We start from the raw sequence: 19,022 nt of genomic DNA, 5'->3' as shown, positions 1-19,022 counted from the left end.
ATGTCAAAACCAAAGACCCTAGTTAAAGACTGCAGTTCATACACTCACCTTGAAGTAAATCATCACATTCTGATAATTGTAATCGCAGAGCAGGAAAAAGGGGAGCAGCAGCAATGAGTTAGAGCACAGAGCCAAGAAGTGACAACTCCTAGCGGAGTGCCTAAACCTGCCACTCGTACTGTGTCAACCTGGAAAGTCATTTAGCCTTTCCAGTTTTGAATTATTACTTTTCTTTAAATTGTGCTTTCTCAGCTCCAAGGAGTGATAGAAGGATTAGCTAATTGCTACCTGGGAAGATTAGTAGATAAAAGAAACAATGTAGTGCAGATTATTTATATTGCACTAAACTCTCAAGTAAAGCTCTTCAAACTATATGAAATTATTACAAACACACAGAGCATAGTCTTTCTTCCACTGCAGTAGCATGCACATCGTGGCAAACACAAGGAACTGCACTGACGCCTTGCTAGACCCTCAAATGCTACACTTGATCTGCAAAACAGGAAAGAGATTATACCCGTTAACAACTCAGGCAGATCTTGCCTTCATGTGAGAAAACTTTCCAAACACAGCATATTGGAGGATGTCATCTTTGGATGCCACCTTAATTATTAAAGACAACAGTGGTGTAAGCAGTATTAATGTTTGCCATCCTTAGCTGGAATTGTGGCAAGGACTGAGATGAGCAAAGATAAAGTAACTCATAGATCAGATATGTAAATTGATAAAAAGTTGGGAAGGGAGATTTATTGAAAAGAACTAAACACAGAATGAAGAAGTTATCAGAAAGCAGCACAATTCAAAAAGTGAAGGGTACATTGCAGAAACAGTAGGCAGACTGCTTATTCTATTTAATTTTATCTTAATTAGAAGAGTAAACAGCTAAAAGTACAAGAGTTATGGGGTGAGAGAAAGGAAGAATGAGAGTGATAGAAAAAGTGAAAAAAAGAGATAAAGCCTATCAGGCAACCCAGCTCAATATAAATAAATTTCTCCTCTTTCAGCAGTTAAAGCAAAATATTTTCTGAATCTTGACAATAGCCCATTCTTTTACTTTCTCGATGGCTGGAACCCGAACAACCATCAATCAAGTTGAGGTGGCTGTGAAGTAGGCCAGATGGAGTATGTCGGAAGCGTTTTCTGCTCTTCAGTGCAAGTTGGCCCGTTAGAGCAGCCACTCGACAGAAGTGCCTGAGTCTTTCACATCTGTCAAGACAGTTTAGGGAGACCTTGAACACCCCCGGCCTTGCAGACACTGATTAGAATACGCAATTGTGCATGCTAGAGGAGAGGTGGCTGCCTCTGCTGGGATTTTGTGATAAAAATTATCCTTTCATCCTTTCCTGCTTTTGTGACAGGCTTTCTCATGACCTCATTTGTGTACTAAATACACAACCCATGGTGTCTGGGATATCATTGTCATGTTGCTGACAATCTCTCTGTCCAAATGCACTATATTCAAGAATGGATGACAGTTTTCATCCTGTGTTAACTACACTTCAGCACAGCAGTCCAGGACCAAGCTATTGTCTCCCAATCTGAGAACACCTCAGCAAAGCTACAGAGAAAAGAGCTCATCAGAAATCCAGATAAAATTCAAATTCCTGATTCATCATCTGCTCTCCCCATTAAATCTGATATACAGAACAGTTCCTCTAGTAATTCTCTTGCAAGCAGTGAGCTCCAAAATGTCCAGGTGCAGCAGACTACAATCCATACTTAGAGTCAGATGCTCAGAAGAAAAAATATTAAAACAGAGCAGTTGCTCTTTTTTTCTTTTTAGTTTCCAAAATAATGAAAGCACTTCAAAAAGATTGCAAGGCTTTTCCACGAATGCTGACTAATGATAAAACAAATCCATAAGAACACTTAGATCACCAGTTTATGAGACAGGCACTGATTCCCAAGGTTAATGAGTATCTCGTGGCTTAATTAGCAAAAGTTTTGCCACAGCTCATAGAAGTTCCTGGAAAACCAAATATACTTCTATGAGGAAATCTGCAAAATTATAACCCTTGGGATTTTTCTGCAGGTATAATTTTCTTTTCTGTTAAGCATAGATCAAACTCCTATGAAACAGCAGTCATCCTTGAAAAAGTGAAGTGACAGGAGAAGGACACAAGATTCACTCTACCAGCAAAGTTGCTGCATGTTCAAGAGCTGGAAAGGTGGATAAGCAACAGGAGAGCAACAGTTAACATCAATTTATTTGCATTTTTCTCAAAGAAAAGAGAAGGTGAGGTGGAACTTCAGACACCAAAGCACACTGAGGAAATGTGTCAGGTGAAATCTGATACGCAATACTTCACAGGGCAAGCTTGACATAATAATCTGCCTTACTCACACACCATGTTGAGTTCTCAACTAACTGCATTAAATAAGTTTTTTTAAAAATACAAGAGTTAGGGAGAATTGTGAAGGTCTCAGATAAAGATATCTACTCTACATGCAAGCAGCAATCAGAAGAAAAACATATTTAAGTTATTTGATGGGTATAATGAACAATAAAGGAAGTATTACAATGTGATTTTCTTTTTCAACACAAATCTGTAGAGGACATGATTGGAACACTGTGTACAGTCCAGTCTCTTCATCTCAAAAATGATTTTGCAATAATAGAAGGAATTTAGGTAAGTCCAGTAGGGAGTATTCTTATAGTGGATAAATTGTTATACAACAAAATACTTAAGTCAGAGGTTTTAGCTTTAAAACATGGCAAGTGACAAAAAGTAATAGAAGATATATAAAACTATGATTGGAGAAGCTAAATAGGGGCTTTTACTCACTCCATTTACAATATGAAGTCAAAAGGAAAAGTGATGTAATGGAGAGGTTACAAACATGACCTAATAGAAAGAAAATTTCAGGGCACAGGAAAGGGGGTTAGTCAGGAAAACCATGGAAAGAACCCTTTTTCTGAATATACTGGTATTTTTCAGTGCAATACTCTCAGTCAGTTCACATCAGCTTTTGGTACTCCCAACCTATTGCTGTCAGAGATGTATTCAGTGATGCAGCTCTGGAAGCATACACCAGTCAGAAAGGCAACAGTTTAGCGGTAGAACAGAGTCCTGTAATCAATAAACCCCTCACTTACTATTCTGCTGCCAGAGCTCCTAAATGTCAGAGAGTCACTGCCCTGCTACTCCAGGCAATCACAGTAGGAACATAAGGCACTTGATCAGCATTTACAGATCTAGCTGCATATCAATATAGACCTTACATAACACTGCCTCAGAAAAAAAATTGCTGCTCCCAAATAATATATCATATGCCTTCTCTCTTGTAGTCTTGAGCCACTGATGTGAAGTCTTGGGTGAGAAGGGAGGCTAATATCTACCTGCAGTCCACTCCAAGTGCTCACAGAAATCATCTAGATCTTACTTCTCATCTCCAAATAATTAAATTGGGTCCTATTCTAACTACATATTGAATACAATTTAATTTTTCTTTTATCTAGACGTGGGTGGGGACTTCGAATCATAGGATAGTTTGAGTTGGAAGGGACCTTCAAAGGTCATCTAGTCCAATCCCCCTGCAAGGCGCAGGGACATCTTCAACCAAATCAGGTGCTCAGAGCCCCATCCAACATGGCCTTGAATGTTTCCAGGGATCAGGCATCTACCACCTCTCTGGACATCCTATTACAGTGTTCCACCACCCTCACTGTAAAAAAATTTCTTCCTTATATCCAGTCTAAATCTACCTCATCTAGTTTAAAATCATTACCCCTTGTCCTAACACAACAGACCCAGTTAAAAAGTTTTTCCCCTTCTTTCTTACAAGCTCTCTTTAAGTATTGAAGGGCTGCAATAAGATCTCCCCGGAGCCTTCTCTTCTCCAGGCTGAACAGCCCCAACTCTCTCAGCCTGTCCTCATAGGAGAGTTGCTCCAGCCCTCTGATCATCTTTGTGGCCCTCCTCTGGACTTGCTCCAGAGGAGCTCTGGACGTAATCCAATTTGTAATTTCCTTCATCTCACAAAGAAAACAGAAATATTCTCATTCCAGCTAACATGTCAGCACTCAGATTTTAAACTCAGAAATAAAGTTCAGTAGGGCACAACATTTCACACAATATTAATCTGCTTGACCTAATTTCTTACTCTAGTTCTTCCTACTGCTGCCAACACACTGTCCGGTGTATCTCCTATGTAGTTATACCCACAGATCTGCAATTTCTTCTCTTTAGCTCAGGACCCAAGCAGGCTGCAAGTGGCAACTTCCATGCATGCTGCTCCTAACAATGCCAACAGCAGATGAACGAGCAGGTGGCATGCAGGAAGACATCATGAGACTTGTAACACAAATCCGTAGAGCAGAATTTCTGCCCACAGTTATTATGATCACAAACCTACGTTTGTACCTATTTCTTCTTTTGCTTTCCTTCAAATTAAATGAAGTCAGGTTTCCTAATTAAGTCAGACCACATACCTACATTTGCTGCAGTCAGTCCTGATCTGAGTTTCAGTCTCAGCTATAATTCACTCATATCTAGAATAGTTAAGTCCAATCCAGCAATTTCACAAGTTTAAAAACCACAACTTGAAAATGCCCCTGTAACACTCAACAGCACTCCTCTCATAAAACAATGCTGCATCAAAGCTCTGCTTTGTCTCCCTCTCCCCTTTCCTAACAGGCACTGATAGAAGATACTGGCTCAGCAGGAGCAGAACAAGGCAGAGGGCTACTAGTGACTAGAGCGGCAGAGGTCTTCTGGCAGCACAATAGGAAGCTTCATTCAATAAACTCCCAAATGCCACTTAGGCATGGAAACTTACTAAAAAAAAAAAAAAAACCTCAAAACCCAAAAAATGTCCTTCCCCCCTCAAACTGATAAACAATAAAATCACACAACTCAAAGCCCTTCTTGGATTCCCACTCAGTCACTTCCAGCCCCAAATGAAGATGTTTATTGCTGCCGACTCAACCAAGTCAGCTGGTATCTCAAAATCTGATGGCATCCTTTCTACCTCACAGCTTGTCATGATCTACACAGGTTCTAGGCTTAGTGCTTATCTGGTAACTTCACGGATGGTGTGTGAGGAAGACCAGTTACAACTGTACTGACTGCAAAGCAGATGGATGCATTCACACACAGACAAAGCGTCTGCAACCCCATCAAATGTGTCTCTAGTTGCACGAGCAGAGCAGGCCACCTGCAGGTACCCCTCAGACCAGTGGTGCACCACCATCCACCATTTGAAAACTGCTCATCCCAGTTGCACCTGTCACTCCTAATCACATTTATTTTTATAATTATCCAAGTATTCAGAGCCTGGAATGTGTTAAACCTAGCTGGTGTTAAGCAAACAAATGCCAGAGTAGCATAGCTTGCATAATCCACTTAAAAACACATTACTTCTGTATCTCAAACAAAATCTCACAGTTTTAGCTCCCACTATAAATCACCCTACACACATAACACCTGCTACTCCAACAAAAGAGTACATTTAGAGGCTTTAATGATTAGAAAGAAAATAAGTTTGTCTAAGGGACACCTGGAAGACAAACACAGGGCATATGTCTTTCTGTGTACTAGGAATTACACTGTCACTTGTGTTTAAAAAAGACATATACATTCCATACTCTCCTTTCTGCTCTCTCTCAGTAAAGAATATACAACTCCAAGGGTGCAGAACATCTACATATTCTCTTTTCAGCATGCAGTGAGCATAATATCCCTTCAATACTACCTGTCCAGAAGGAAAGCAGTCCCTTTTCCAACTAGTCATTATTTGACACCAAACAAAACCTATATATAAGGTGTCTTTATCAAGGGACATTTTTGCAAGCTATTATTGGTCTGTTCCCATCAACAGGTGAGTTATGAAAAGCATCTGTACCCTGGAGGTCTAGTGAGCATCAGGAAACTGGTAGCAGTACAGGTGGTCTAAGGTTAGAATTGGAGCTCTAATCTTCAGCTCACCTCTTCTGCGTGAGACTGCCTCGACTACACAACTCTGGAATATTGTCTGCCTGACCGCTGAGAGAGAGGAGCAGTGCAGAACTGAGGAAAGGCCATGAGAGTGCAATCTCCTGTACTACTGAGTTCCTACTGAAGCCGGCGGGGCATCACAAATCCAGCGATTGAAATGAACTAGTGTGCAGCTTTCAGTAAATGGAATTTACCTTGAGGTTTGGGTTTGGTAAGCTTCCCACAGGGCTTTGAGATTGTGACAGTCTTCTGGCAATCAGCATTATGAAGGGCCCTCTTTAAGTTTCCGGTTCGAGTCTTCAAGGCAGTATTCAAGTCACATTCTCCCCAGGCCTGGAACTGGTATTTGCACTCCGCTGCAATGAGTAAATAAATGGCAATTTTTAAAACAGAATGACTCAGTGTGAAAATAAAAATGTTATGGTTCTAATAGGATATCACAGTCAGTGCTTGTAGACAAAAGGATCATGCAATTGAAGAAAGGAATCCCAAGAAATCTTTAAAGATGATTTGCAGTGATAATTGCAGACTCCTCCCCAAAATAGTTCAAATCCTCTTGCTTTTGCATGGATATTGCATTATGGTCATATAAAGGAAAATACATTCAACTACTAAGAGACACAATAAACAAAGAAGGAAACAGCAGTGGGAAATTTCATTCACATCATATATAGGTGTTCCTCCGTTTGTGTGATGCCAAATGTCACCAAATAAGGCTTGAATAGTTCCAAAAACATATGTACAACCATGAACTTGTCAAGTCTGAAACTGCTGCACTGATTGCCTTGCTAGAAAAAAAAAAAAAGCCACATTTACTAGGAAAAAAAGCCACATTTGCAAGAGTAATCAAATCTGAGTTCTGGACAGACATCTTGTCCAGGACAGATCTGACATATCTTTCTGAACTGTTAAATATGAACCTTCTGAACTAAATAACATAGATTAAATATGCTGGTCTTCATTCACTCCTTCAACTGTGCACACTGGTAGCCACCCACACTCCATGCTGCAAATCACACATCACAAGGTCACGTAAAGCCTGTGGTAACCATCACAGAGATTCACAGCTGTGAGTGAAGACACAACACTTCGCTGCTGCCTTAAACAGGGTTGTACACCACAGGAGAGCAGATTTCAGCACACTGCTGGAAGACTGCATTTACAATACGTGGGTTATATGGACCCTCTTCAGAGGAGCTGCTTTGCCCTGAAGAAGCTGCCTTTTGGTGCTTTACATGTTCTAGATCCAATGAATTCAAAATACAGGAGGAGCCCCTTCATCAAGACATTTGCAGAGCTAAGCAGAAAATACAGGCTTCCTGCTCCATACTTAAGTAGAAAGTAAAGCACACCAAACCTTGAAAGAGTGATGATTACCTCCAAATTGCTTCTTCCAGTTGCAGGGAATCTTACACTTCTGAGTCTTGGTGGTTTGTTTGCACTCAGCTCCAGTGCGCGTGCCCTCACGTGTCCCCAGGCCACAGTCACCACTGGTGGGCACACAGACACTCCACTGCCATTCTCCACAGTCAGACTTCTTCGCCTTTTTCTCTGGATGAAGACAAGGAACCAAACCCAAACAAGACAAGTAGTCAGTACCCAGAGCCTGCAGAGGTGTTCCCTAAACTTCACTAACAGTCACAGCACCTGAAAGGGTGAATAAGGAAGACATTCACAAAACAATTGCTTCAAAAGCAAAAGGTCTGGCATCTTTGTCACAGTTCTGCAGAGAGAAGTCAGCATCTTTGACTCCAAAAGAGTCCAAAGGCGAAAAAAAAAGCTACATGAGGAAGTGTACTCAAAATGCTGATAATACAGGTGTGTTTGTTGCTCAAGGACAAAAGTAAGGATCATGATTTAATTTAAATCCTTAAACTCAAGTCTGATGACAAAAACCAGCAATGTTATCAAACCCAAGGGTTCACAAAAATAATTAGCTAGGCCTCCAAAACATCACAAGTAACTTTAAGTAACCTCACATACAATTATTTTCCTTCTAGTTCTCGTATATTTATGTTCACATTTCCTCATATTTCCATACAGCTACGATGGTTAGAGACACCTTTTTTTTAATGGAAATATGACTTCTGGTAGACTCACAGGTCATATTAACTGCTGTGTAAGTAGCCTGCAAATAATAAGACCTTAAGAAAAATACCAAAAATATATTCCTTTAAAAAAGTCAACATTGGGTTTGATAGATATGAATTTTCCACCCGAGGCCTGTCTCTCCTATAATGAGGTCTGAGTTCATCACTGACAGAAAGCAATTACTGCTAGATGTCTGGCTGTCTATCTGCAGCAGCGAGTTAGTTCAGTTCTTTGTCAGAGGATTTCCACATCACACAGCATTGGCGTAGTATTGTCACATACAACACTGAATGTGCGACATGATAACTGCTCTTTCTTTCATCACTCCTGTTTGATTTTCCCTAAGCCAAGCATGAACCTATTCCCAGGGCAAATTTTAAGCTGCCTTGCAATACCCACTCTGTGATAAACTAAGGACTCCAGTCTCTGGGGCTGTCAAGCTGCCAGCTTTCATGGAAACTACTTTCTGTTTTCCCATTTAACACAGAAAAACGTGTCACAGCCACAAATCCCTACCCTGTATGTCGAAAGGTTAACGAATGACCTGAATTTCATAACAAAACGAGAAGCATTTGACATTCTCCCACACATGCAATCTATCTCAGGGATTAACTCTAAATTACATTGAACCTCACCTGGCTTCTCTTTTTTGCCAGCCTCAGTGGTACTCACAGCTGCCAGAATGAAAACAAGTGCCAGGAGGGCAGCTGTGAACATGCGACGTTGCTGTTGTTGGTGTTGCATTCTGAGGATTAACAAGAGAGAGGAAAAACAAGTTGGTCAGACTGTAAAAAGTGGGACCCCACATAAAGTGTTGCTACAGCATTTTTGGGAAGCTCTGCTTCAGGGCCACAAGACACAAGCAGGTCAAACATAATTAGCCACTGACAGAATGGGCAATTATCTTAATTCCAGAGAGAATACAAAGATTTTAACAATTATTTTCCAGCCTCTGTACCAAATCCCTGACCTATATCGCTGATATTACGGATCAGTTTTGCCATGGGAAGTTCAGTAATTACTGCTCACCTCCTAGAAACCTGTCAGAGAATCAAGGCTCCTGATAGGCCTGGAATTTCTCTCTTCTTTCCTGATTTCTGGCTGTGATTTATTGTGTAAAACTAAACATAACATACACTTTGGGTTTCTGCTTGCCTATTGATATGAAGTAGGGAATACTACTCTGTCCTGTCCACCTTGCAAGTGTTCCAATTCTTATTAGGCTTACTTGACATCTGAAAAGAGCTTCTTTCATGAAAACTTACATAGGGAATATGTGATGTATTATCTTAATTGTCATTGGCATGTTGCTACCTAACTCTTCCTTCCCCTCCAATTAGTGTCTCTTCCTAATATAAAGTAAGATAATTGCCTGAAATGCAAAATGGTCACAGAGATAGGACATGCACACACAGCTAGATGCTATCCATAGCATGCTAATCAACTCAAAATCTGGATTTGGGAAGCAAATATTCAAATACAAAAAGGTAATAAAAACATTGGCTTGGTGGTGAGGCATCAGTTATTAGCCAATCACCAAAAGTCAGTCAGAGCTGGCTGACTTCAATGACTTATACACATACTCCCCTTCCACTTTGCTATAATTTGCATTGTCTCTTTTTGGCATTGTTTATCAGAAAGAAGGGACATAACAAATACATATGTTAAAAGTAAGCAGCCTCCCCATTTCCCAGAGACACATCTCTAGTAGGTGCCCATGTACCAAGACAGTGGACTAGAGATTGCTCAGATGGAAGGTTTCTCCAGCCCTTTTTTTTTTTTCTTTCCCAAACCAGGGCCCAAGACATTCATGCTGTACCAGCCCTCCAAGGAGGTATCAACAGTGCTAGCCACCGAGCTGGCCTTAAAAACTCAACTACACTGATGTTACAGAGAGTTTTGATGCAACTTGATCTCATTTTGCTGAGCACAGCAACCTTAGGTAAGAAATAATTCTCACCAGGAACAAAGAACAAAATGTATTTGAAATTTAATTTGGCACTCCTCAGTATTCCCTGCTGGCAACCTCTTGCTCAAAAGCAACATAATTGTAATTGACATGGAAAACAGGAGAGGAATCCCAAACACAGAGATTTTTAAGTATCCAGCTAGAAGCCAGAAGAGAAAAATTAATGGTCTTGTTGAAATAAAGTTCATGTGAAGACTACAAGAGACCTGACATTCAAAAGTCTGCAAGAGCTGTCATTAGCATCAGTTTGGTTTACTTCAAAAGAAAGCACCATTTCCCGTCATGAAAAAAAAGGACCACCAGTGCTTCCAGTGAACTCAAACAGATCCCAGAGCTAGAACACACGGGAGTTCTGCATGAGCTTCGGTTTGTTTTTTCCTTTCTTCTGCTACATGTTTCCACTTAGAGCTTCTCATGTTTTACAGGAAAACAAATAAATAAATAAATAGAACAAGCAATTAAAAAAAATTAATATGCAACCTTCCCTTTTATTCAGCCGACTTCAAACTAGTTCTTCATAATGACAGTTGCAATACTGTTAAGACACCAAACTTTCCCCCTCAGTCTCCTTTCCCTCGGAGAAACTTCACCACCAGTAGCACTGCACCTCACCTCAGGTCCCATTTTCTTATCCCAATTTACCTTCTCACTTTCTTTCTTCCAAACAACTCACCTGAATTCCTTGTTGAAGGAGGGAGTTAAGTTCTTGTGTGAAACACATATGGAAAGAGAGACAAATACTTTCATAACCTCAAGACACCATGCCAGCCTGCTGTCTGTGGGTGTCAGAAGCTGAAGCAGGGCAGCACTTGTGGGTTCACTGCGCAGGATATAACCACAAGCAAGAGACACCAGCAATGGGCTTAAGGGTCCCTCCTGCATCCCTGCTGCCCACCCCATGGACCTAAGTTGTGGTCACACGTACTCCATGGGCTGCTGGCAGTCACTGGGAGCCATGGATAACTGTCTGTAGGGAAGCTGCCTTATATTTAGTTGACAGAGACTCAAATTCAAATCTGATCAACATTATTTTCAGCAAAACAGGCAGGGAAAATAGTTGGGTTTTGGAGTCTGAAATGTTCCAGAAGCCCTATAAACAAAACCCCAGAGCCTTAATATAGCATGTTTTCCTAAGACTCCAAGTCTCCCTACAGCCAAAACACTTGCCAAGTTGTCTAAGGCAAACACAAAACTGCAGATATATATATTTCTCCCTCTGGCAGAGAGAGCCAGGCTGCTTCCTGAAGTGCCTTTGCTATTAATTACCAACAAGTGAAAAGCCATGCTGTACAGATGGAGGCCTTGCCTCACACCACACCAACACCTTGAACTTGATGTAACCAGTATGACTACAGAAAATTGCATAACTGTTTTGCAAATGATAGATTAGCAAGGGCAGTTGCTCCCACAAAATTACAAATGGCCTATATTATATATGGCCTATACACCCATTAAATATTAGATACTTTTTCAAAAGGCCAGAAAATCCCGCCTATTAGTAATCATTTCAGTTCAATCTTCAGTTTTCCTTTCAAATATCTCAGCTGGCCATCAAAAATATGGAAGAAGAGAAAAACTTGTCAAATGGGATTTGTTTTTTAAAACCATATATTCCCCTGAAAATAACTTTGTCTTTTATGGTTGATTTTTTCAAAATTTGAAGGTAACAATTTTTCCTTTTCATTAGATTCTGTGATAACATGTCCAGTTCAACCTTTGATTTAAAGAACTGCCAAAACTGCTAATAGCAATGAAAAAACAAGTGTTCCGTGATATGCAAAATGGACTACTCCTCAACATTTTGATTTTTGCAAGCAGTCTTCTATCTACACCAATGGTAATGAGCAAATCATGTGTCATGAAGGGAAAGTATTTCTAAAATCCTGCATGACAGCCTCTAAACAGAGAGAGATAGCAACATTTAAACAAAAGGTAGTGGCATTTACAACCAACAGGGAGAGACAAAAATAAAAGTGAAGGCAAGAAAATAGACATTTAGGGCATGGAGGAGCTTCAGGAAACTTTAGAAGATATAAAAGTTAAAGAGAGAGAAAGAACATTTAGAACAGTTTAAATGGTAAGCTGAACAAGATCAGAAAAAGAGAGTGAGTAGTCATGAAAAGAGCACCAAAACAGGAATGAGAGAATAGAGAAGTAGTTAATGACGGTTAAACACTAAAACAGAGAGTGTTAGGAAAACGTGAAGTGTTTAATGAAGTGAGAAGTGAAGCCCAGCTGAGAGGCACCATAGCAAGTGGCTTCTCCCAGGAAAAATGAGGCACAGGAATTACTTCAGTCTTACAGTTGATTTTGCAGTCAATCTCTGCTTTGGAGTAAAACATGAAAAGAAAATTTTAAACTGGCAGGCAGTCAGAAAATTAATGAGTTCATCAACCATCCATCCATGGGTTCAATTGCATGTTGAGCACCAGAAGGAGAGTCAGGCAGAAGTCACACTACCTCTGCAGTTTAAAGGACCTTCAGAGATGAGCTTGAGCATCTCACTCCAAATCTCCCACTGCCCCAAACCTGATTTTACAGTCACACATCTCTCCTGAACCTGCCTCATTAAACCATTAGTTTGCTGTAATGAGTACAGTCCACATGACTAACAGTACTAACTTCTTTAGGAAATACCTATCCTATGAACTGCAGCACACAAATCCCAGCTCTACCAGAGACCCAAACCAGTATCTACAAAGTGTGGCACAGTGGCATGCAGACACTTCCATTTGGGTCCAGAAATGCTACAGATACTTTCATGCAGTGCCAGGCTTTGTCTAACAGCCCAAGAGAAAGTTTACTCCACCCAACCCAAGACCCTGCAAAGGTAGCCTACTTCCTTCGTACCCCAGTTGACAGCCCAAGGTGGCCCAGGTGTTTTCATGCTGGGCTCCTTAGACCTTTGGATCTCAGTGCAAGTCAAGCTTGCTGGAACAACTCTATCTGCACCCATGCAATTAACTCATATACACAAGTGTCCAGAACAAACCAGACAATTTCAGATGAAGCTCCATTGGTGAGCAAGTGTTTATTTTTCCTAGCCTTACTGAAGCTAGCATATGCAGCACATCCTAGGATCACATATGCCTTTTGCAGGTGGCTTTTTTTCTGTTAATAACTATTACTCACAAGCCCTCCCCTTCATCTGTTCTTTCCAAAGCAACTGGCAAGGTCTCAGATTATAGAAACAAGTATTTTATTATTAGTCCATATGACTGTTATCTCCCACTCTGAACTATCAGGTTTTCTCACATGATTTAACCCGTCCATATCCTCCAGTTCTTCCAGTATAACATGTAAAACATCAGCTGTTACCCTGCACGTATTGCAATACTGTACATACTGCCATCGCTAATGACAGCCCATGGGATTTGTAGCAAGTTTGCAAGGCCTCAGGACTGAGGCTTGTCAAGGTTTGCTCTTGTCTGAGCTTTCCTTGGCTTGTCTGCAGCTTTGTCACATTTAGTTTAGCCATAACAGCCATTTTTCTAATTGACCACCTAGCTATAGCTTTTCCTTGCCATTATATGGAGCCACCCAGGTCTTACGACTCCCTTATAATAACATACTACAGAGAAATACAGGACTGGTATCTTAGCGAAGGCCTTGAGAAGTGGAGACATGGGATGCAGTGTAGAGTAGTACAGGTATGGAAGATAAAAGATGAGGCACAGGCTTTGCAGTGGAGATCTCCCAGCTATAAAAAACTCATGCATGGTCAGATAAAGAAATCCAGACCAGGAGCTGGATAGAACTAGATATAGGAGTATCAAAGAGAACACAGAAATAGTTGCCAACATACCTAAAAGGCGCCATATATAGCAAGTTTGGATATAACATGGAACTGCAGACCAATGAAGAAAGAGAAAAGCATAAAAGCATGTTAATAAAAATAAAAAAATCAACCCCAAGCTGATCCTAAAGTGAGGAAGAAGAAATCATCAACACAAACACCCTTCTGGCCAAGGACCCCAGATGATGACAAGTCACCAAAACCATCTCCACCACCACCATCACAATGAAACCACCAACCTTAGCCCCAAGATGACCTGGGGAAGGGTTAGCATAGCATTAGGAAAAGCAGTTGAATCTAAGTGTATGCATAACATTTTTAAATGTGGCAGTGGTAGTATTATTATTATTACAACATCTGCATAGATATTCTTTTTCTGTAATAATTACATCTACACTAATAATGATTCTTGGATTAGACTGTTAAGATTTCAATGACACTAACAATACATTTTTGACTTTATATAAATAAACATAAAAGACGTGGTTCTTCTTTGCCCATAAACAATATTTTGAGCATAACTATAACTTTATCTTTTAGTACACTATCATTTTCAATCTATGATCATGAATAAATAAAATGCATCCCAAAAGCAAATCTAAGAAATTCCAGCAGCCCATTATTTCTCTTCACAACACGGTTCATTTTGAGTTTTCTTTAAGCTCTTTAGTCATGTTAGGACTACCTTTTGCATTAATCCTTTTGTTCCTGCTTGAATGAATAATTTCTCACCAAGTCTCACAACAAATACTTCAATAAATAACAGTTCTATTAGTCCCAGATTACTCACATCTACAAAAGCAGTTTTTAAATGGTCTAGTTTGTGAGCTCAGTCTCCTTTCAGTAAACACATGCTGTGTTTAATGAAACTTAACATTTACCTCCACTTCTTAAATTATTCTCTTATTAAAAATGTGTTCTATTTTGCCATCTACTGAGGGCAGATGAACATATCTGCGGTTACTTGGATCTGTTTCTTTCGCCCTTCTTAAATATAAATGTTATATTTGCTATGCTCCAGTTATACAACAGCAGGAAGTATTTGATGCATGTTTTAACAGTCTTAATGAATCTGAAATGTCAAGTGCCATTTTTACAGTACTCTGAGATGGAAACATACAGTTTTCTCTGTACAAGAGAAGTTAAGAGTGTTCAACTCTTTGGAGTTTGGCCTCTGTAACAGTTGCAGAAACTTCTGCTTCTCCAAGTCTCTTTCTCATTCACTATCTGGTGCATGCCCCTATGTCCTACCCACACTGAAAACTGAGGCAAATGCTCACGTGCTTTTGGAGCCAGACCTTTGTGAACTATAATCTTCCAACTGTAAAATGTTCTCTCTTCCCTCGCACACATACACATTTCATCTGTTGTCTATTTGCAGGACTAAGGAAAAAAAAAGTCTAGATTTGCTTTTCATTTCCTTTGCAAGATTTAAGTCAGCGTAGTTTTTGGTGAGTCTCAACAATCCACCACTTCTGGACTTCCAAGACACTACTTTCTTGGATAATCAGTACCGTTTTCTTAAATTCCTCCTGACAGCACTTTAGTGGGCTGATCCCCAGTCAGATTTAGAATTCCTCTCTACAGGCTTTTTTCCCTCCTCTTTTTTTTCTTGAGGAAATAATTTTGGTTTTTTCTTTGATACAAAGAGACTTGAAACAATCCTTTATTAAAAACCTTGCATTGGTCCAAGACATATCACCAGTTTACTTAATTTCTTAAAAATCAATTTTTAAAACTTAAAACCTTAATTAGATTTATGTTCATGATCCTATGTAATATAAACTGAATCAGCCTGTTAACACTTGACAGAAGTGGTCATTTTTAAGGATGAGCTGTAAGGTCATACTGAATTAAATTCTAAAATAGCATCAAGTTCTTATAGTGCTATGGTAGGTAATGAAGAAATCACATCCACAAATAATTAGCCTCTATTATTATTAGCACCATTTAGATTCTAATTTAAATTTGGAAAGATAAACCCTTCCACAATGAGAGATCTCTTTATTACGTTTCTTCATGCATAACAGCACAAGGACTTCTAAATTCACATTCAACTTTGAGTTGACACAAAACCAGGAGATATTTTTCCATACTTGTCCAAAGTAGTTTTGAGTCATATGAATCCTATCTTATGCATACCAGTAGCTCTTATTTATTCACAGTATATCATTAATTTCAATTACAGCTATATTAATTTTACTGTGGTTTCTCTCTTTTCTGCACCTTCAAATCCTGTCCTGATTACCATTACAGAGTGTCTGGGCTAACTCAATAATATCCATTTGCAGGTACTACACCTCTTTCCAGCTTCTCCAATTCCAGCTTCTCAGGTACCACATGCACCTGATATTTCTCTCTGATCTCACTCAAATGTCTTTCAGGTACCAACTTTTCATTAACTGCTTTCCACTCTGACTACTGCAGTTTTCAACAGCAGTAATTTATTTCTTTTTCTTGGCTGCCCTGCCACTGTTGGTTTCTTTATCTAAAGAATGTTGTTTCTTTATCTAAAGCTAAATCTTTATTCACCTTATTTTTCCTTCTTGAGTACTAAAACTAGACATAGACATCACATACATTTCTCTGTAGCCATCCTTATGGGTAAAGATCCCCAAACTCTTCTCACAGCACAAAGCCATGAGCCAACTTGCTGATCTTCATAATTTAGTTGCACCTTCGTGGACCAAAGAAATGCTGTGTTCATTTCAAACAAAACTACTACCATAGCCTTAGTAGTCTAAGCCTAAAAGTAAGCCAAGGTTTAAGGACAGAAAGAACCTTTTAATTATAACAATTGATTGCTCAACTAAATGATACTATCTCTGGCTGAAAAACCATGCCTTGATCTCATTTCCAAAAATGGTTATGTTTCAGAATGATTTTATTAAAGAAAATCTACTAGAATAATGATGAAACACCAAGTTTTCTTCTTCGGTCAAATTAAGTAGCGAAATTTTATTTTACTTTTGGAGAGGGTAGAGGGTGGGAGGGTTGGTCAGTTTACAAAAAAAAATCAAATAACATATTAATTCAGAGACCAGCAGCTACTGCAATCATAGAATCATAGAATCATAGAATGGTTAGGGTTGGAAGGGACCTTCAAAGGTCATCTAGTCCAACCCCCCTGCAAGGAGCAGGGACATCCCCAACTAGATCAGGTTGCTCAGAGCTTCATCCAGCCTGGCCTTGAACGTTTCCAGGGATGGGGCTTCCACCACCTTTCTGGGCAACCTGTTCCAGTGTTCTACAACTCGCATTGTAAAAAATTTTTTCCTAATTTCCTGTCCAAAGAAAAGTCTGTGTGTTCATTTCCCTTATTCCTTTGACTTCCCTGTGAGGGACTGGCATTCTCCTGTGATACAGTAATGAAATTTTGGGTGCTGTGTCAGCAACACCAAGCAGTGAATGCTAATGGTCTAAGTCTGTGTGCTAACAAGTTAGTTCAAAGTGATGCAGGAAACCCCAAGCCCTTCTGAAAAAAAGCTCTCTGCATCTCAGCTGCAGGAGGACAGCCGTGCAGTGGGGCCAGCATCTCAGCACCAGCCTCCAGGTCTTTGTGCCAATACACACGGCACAGTGCAGCCAGTAGGTTTCTCTGCCTGGCAAAATGATAGGGAATCAGGGAGTTTCAACTAACAGGTGCTTCTTCAGTTTTTCTTTTTTCCATTCTCTTCTTTGCTTCTACACCTAGAGGGAGAGAGGGGCCAACCCACATGGGAAGCAGCTCCAGCGATGGCTTCCTTCCACATAGGAGATAGGAAGCTGGCAAGCAGCAGCTGGTGGGGAGGAGGCAATTGCTTCCAAGGTGAGCCAGTACTGGAAGGAGTTGGGTAAGCAGCAATTTATTCAGCAGCAGAGTGGTAAATTAAAAATTAAAAAAAAAAATTGCGTATAACTATCTGTTTGTTGCTGCAGATCAGTCAGTGAGAAGTGAGAAAACTCTAGAAGGCTGAAATTATATTTGGCAAACTTTCTTTTTTTTTTTTTTAAACCAGCATTTATGCTGTGCTTCAGCACAGGGTACCCATAATAACAAGCCAGAATCAAACAGTTCGCTATAAAGGAAAAAAACCACAGCATGAACCTTCTGATAAGCCCAAGTCAAACACTTCACCCCAAAAATTGCAGTGTGCAGCCTGGGGACTACATTTTTCAATATGTAAGCAACTTCATGTTCTCTTGTGAACATGGACATCAGTAAGGGCCAGAAAAATGAGCAGCGAGGCCACAGAGTTACGCCAATGCCATAAAAATAAGCAGGGAACCAAGAGTAGCATGACTGAAGAAAATTATTAGAATGTAAACAACAAAAAGTCAAAAACAATGATCAGTGAACATGCCCCATCTAGCTTTGTTCACATAAATAAGCTAAAGTAATTAGTTAAGTTGTGGATAACAGTTCCCCTCGCCTTTGATATTTGCATAGTTGATTGCATGTTTGTCTCCCACATCAGGCTAAGGCAAACACACACTGTGGATATTTTATATTTCTAGCTCCCCAGACACAAATTAGATAACCCTGGGTACATGAATTCTGCCTTTTAGTGCTGAACATAATTTATACTGACTTGAGACTCAAGAGCTGGTCCAAACAAATATAGATAGAACATTTCTTCCATTTTTCCAAAATGTTTTGCCAAACTTAAAATGTTTAATGGGAGAACATCAGTTCAACAAGATGGCAAGTTTTTGAAAGCATTTTTTTATGAATTAAAATAATTTTCTTTTTATTATTTTTCACTAGTACTAAACTGTATTCCCTTCCATTAAAAATATCATTTTACACAAGCTGTTTCTCATAGGCAGAATCTCCAGATACTTCTGCAACATAACATCAGACCTAGAAATCTGAACATCCATTTTAACTTACTAGCCAGCTCTGTCTCTCAGGGAGCACCAAAAGCTGTGCAATTCCTTTATTTCAAGTTTTAAGCAAAATTTTGCCAACCCAGGATACTATAAGCCTTTATCTGATCAGAGAAGAAGGAACCAATTATAAAAGGTGTCATTTTTTTTGAGTGAAAGTTTAGTGTTTAGAAAGTAGTTTTGTGAATAAAAATATAACAGCAACAAATAGAAAATGAGAGGAAATAGAGAGGAAAAGCAAGGTAAGTGGAAATGCAATGCTAAAGAAACACAACAGGCAGTACAGATGGTTAAAAGGCCAGGGAACTAAAAATTTAATAGAGATGGTCAAAATCCTCCAAAGGGGATTAAAAATTTTATG

At 39.6% G+C, this 19,022-nt stretch overlaps 1 protein-coding gene across 1 annotated transcript in view; it reads right to left on the bottom strand.

Moving 5' to 3' along the window:
• The window catches only part of PTN (pleiotrophin), a 78,660-nt gene that overhangs the window by 15,830 nt on the left and 43,808 nt on the right, over positions 1–19,022 (bottom strand). The window contains exons 2-4 of the mRNA XM_086754969.1: positions 8,663–8,772; positions 7,314–7,487; positions 6,131–6,292 (exon numbers count right to left, since the gene is read on the bottom strand). Coding sequence (XP_086611095.1) covers positions 6,131–6,292; positions 7,314–7,487; positions 8,663–8,771 — 445 coding nt within the window. The 5' untranslated portion in view covers position 8,772. The remainder of the gene's footprint in view (positions 1–6,130; positions 6,293–7,313; positions 7,488–8,662; positions 8,773–19,022) is intronic.

The sequence above is a fragment of the Chlamydotis macqueenii genome, chromosome 1 (assembly GCF_036417535.1).
Source record: "Chlamydotis macqueenii isolate bChlMac1 chromosome 1, bChlMac1.mat, whole genome shotgun sequence".
NCBI classification, from domain to species: domain Eukaryota; kingdom Metazoa; phylum Chordata; class Aves; order Otidiformes; family Otididae; genus Chlamydotis; species Chlamydotis macqueenii.
This window is presented reverse-complemented; position numbering and strand designations above follow the sequence as displayed.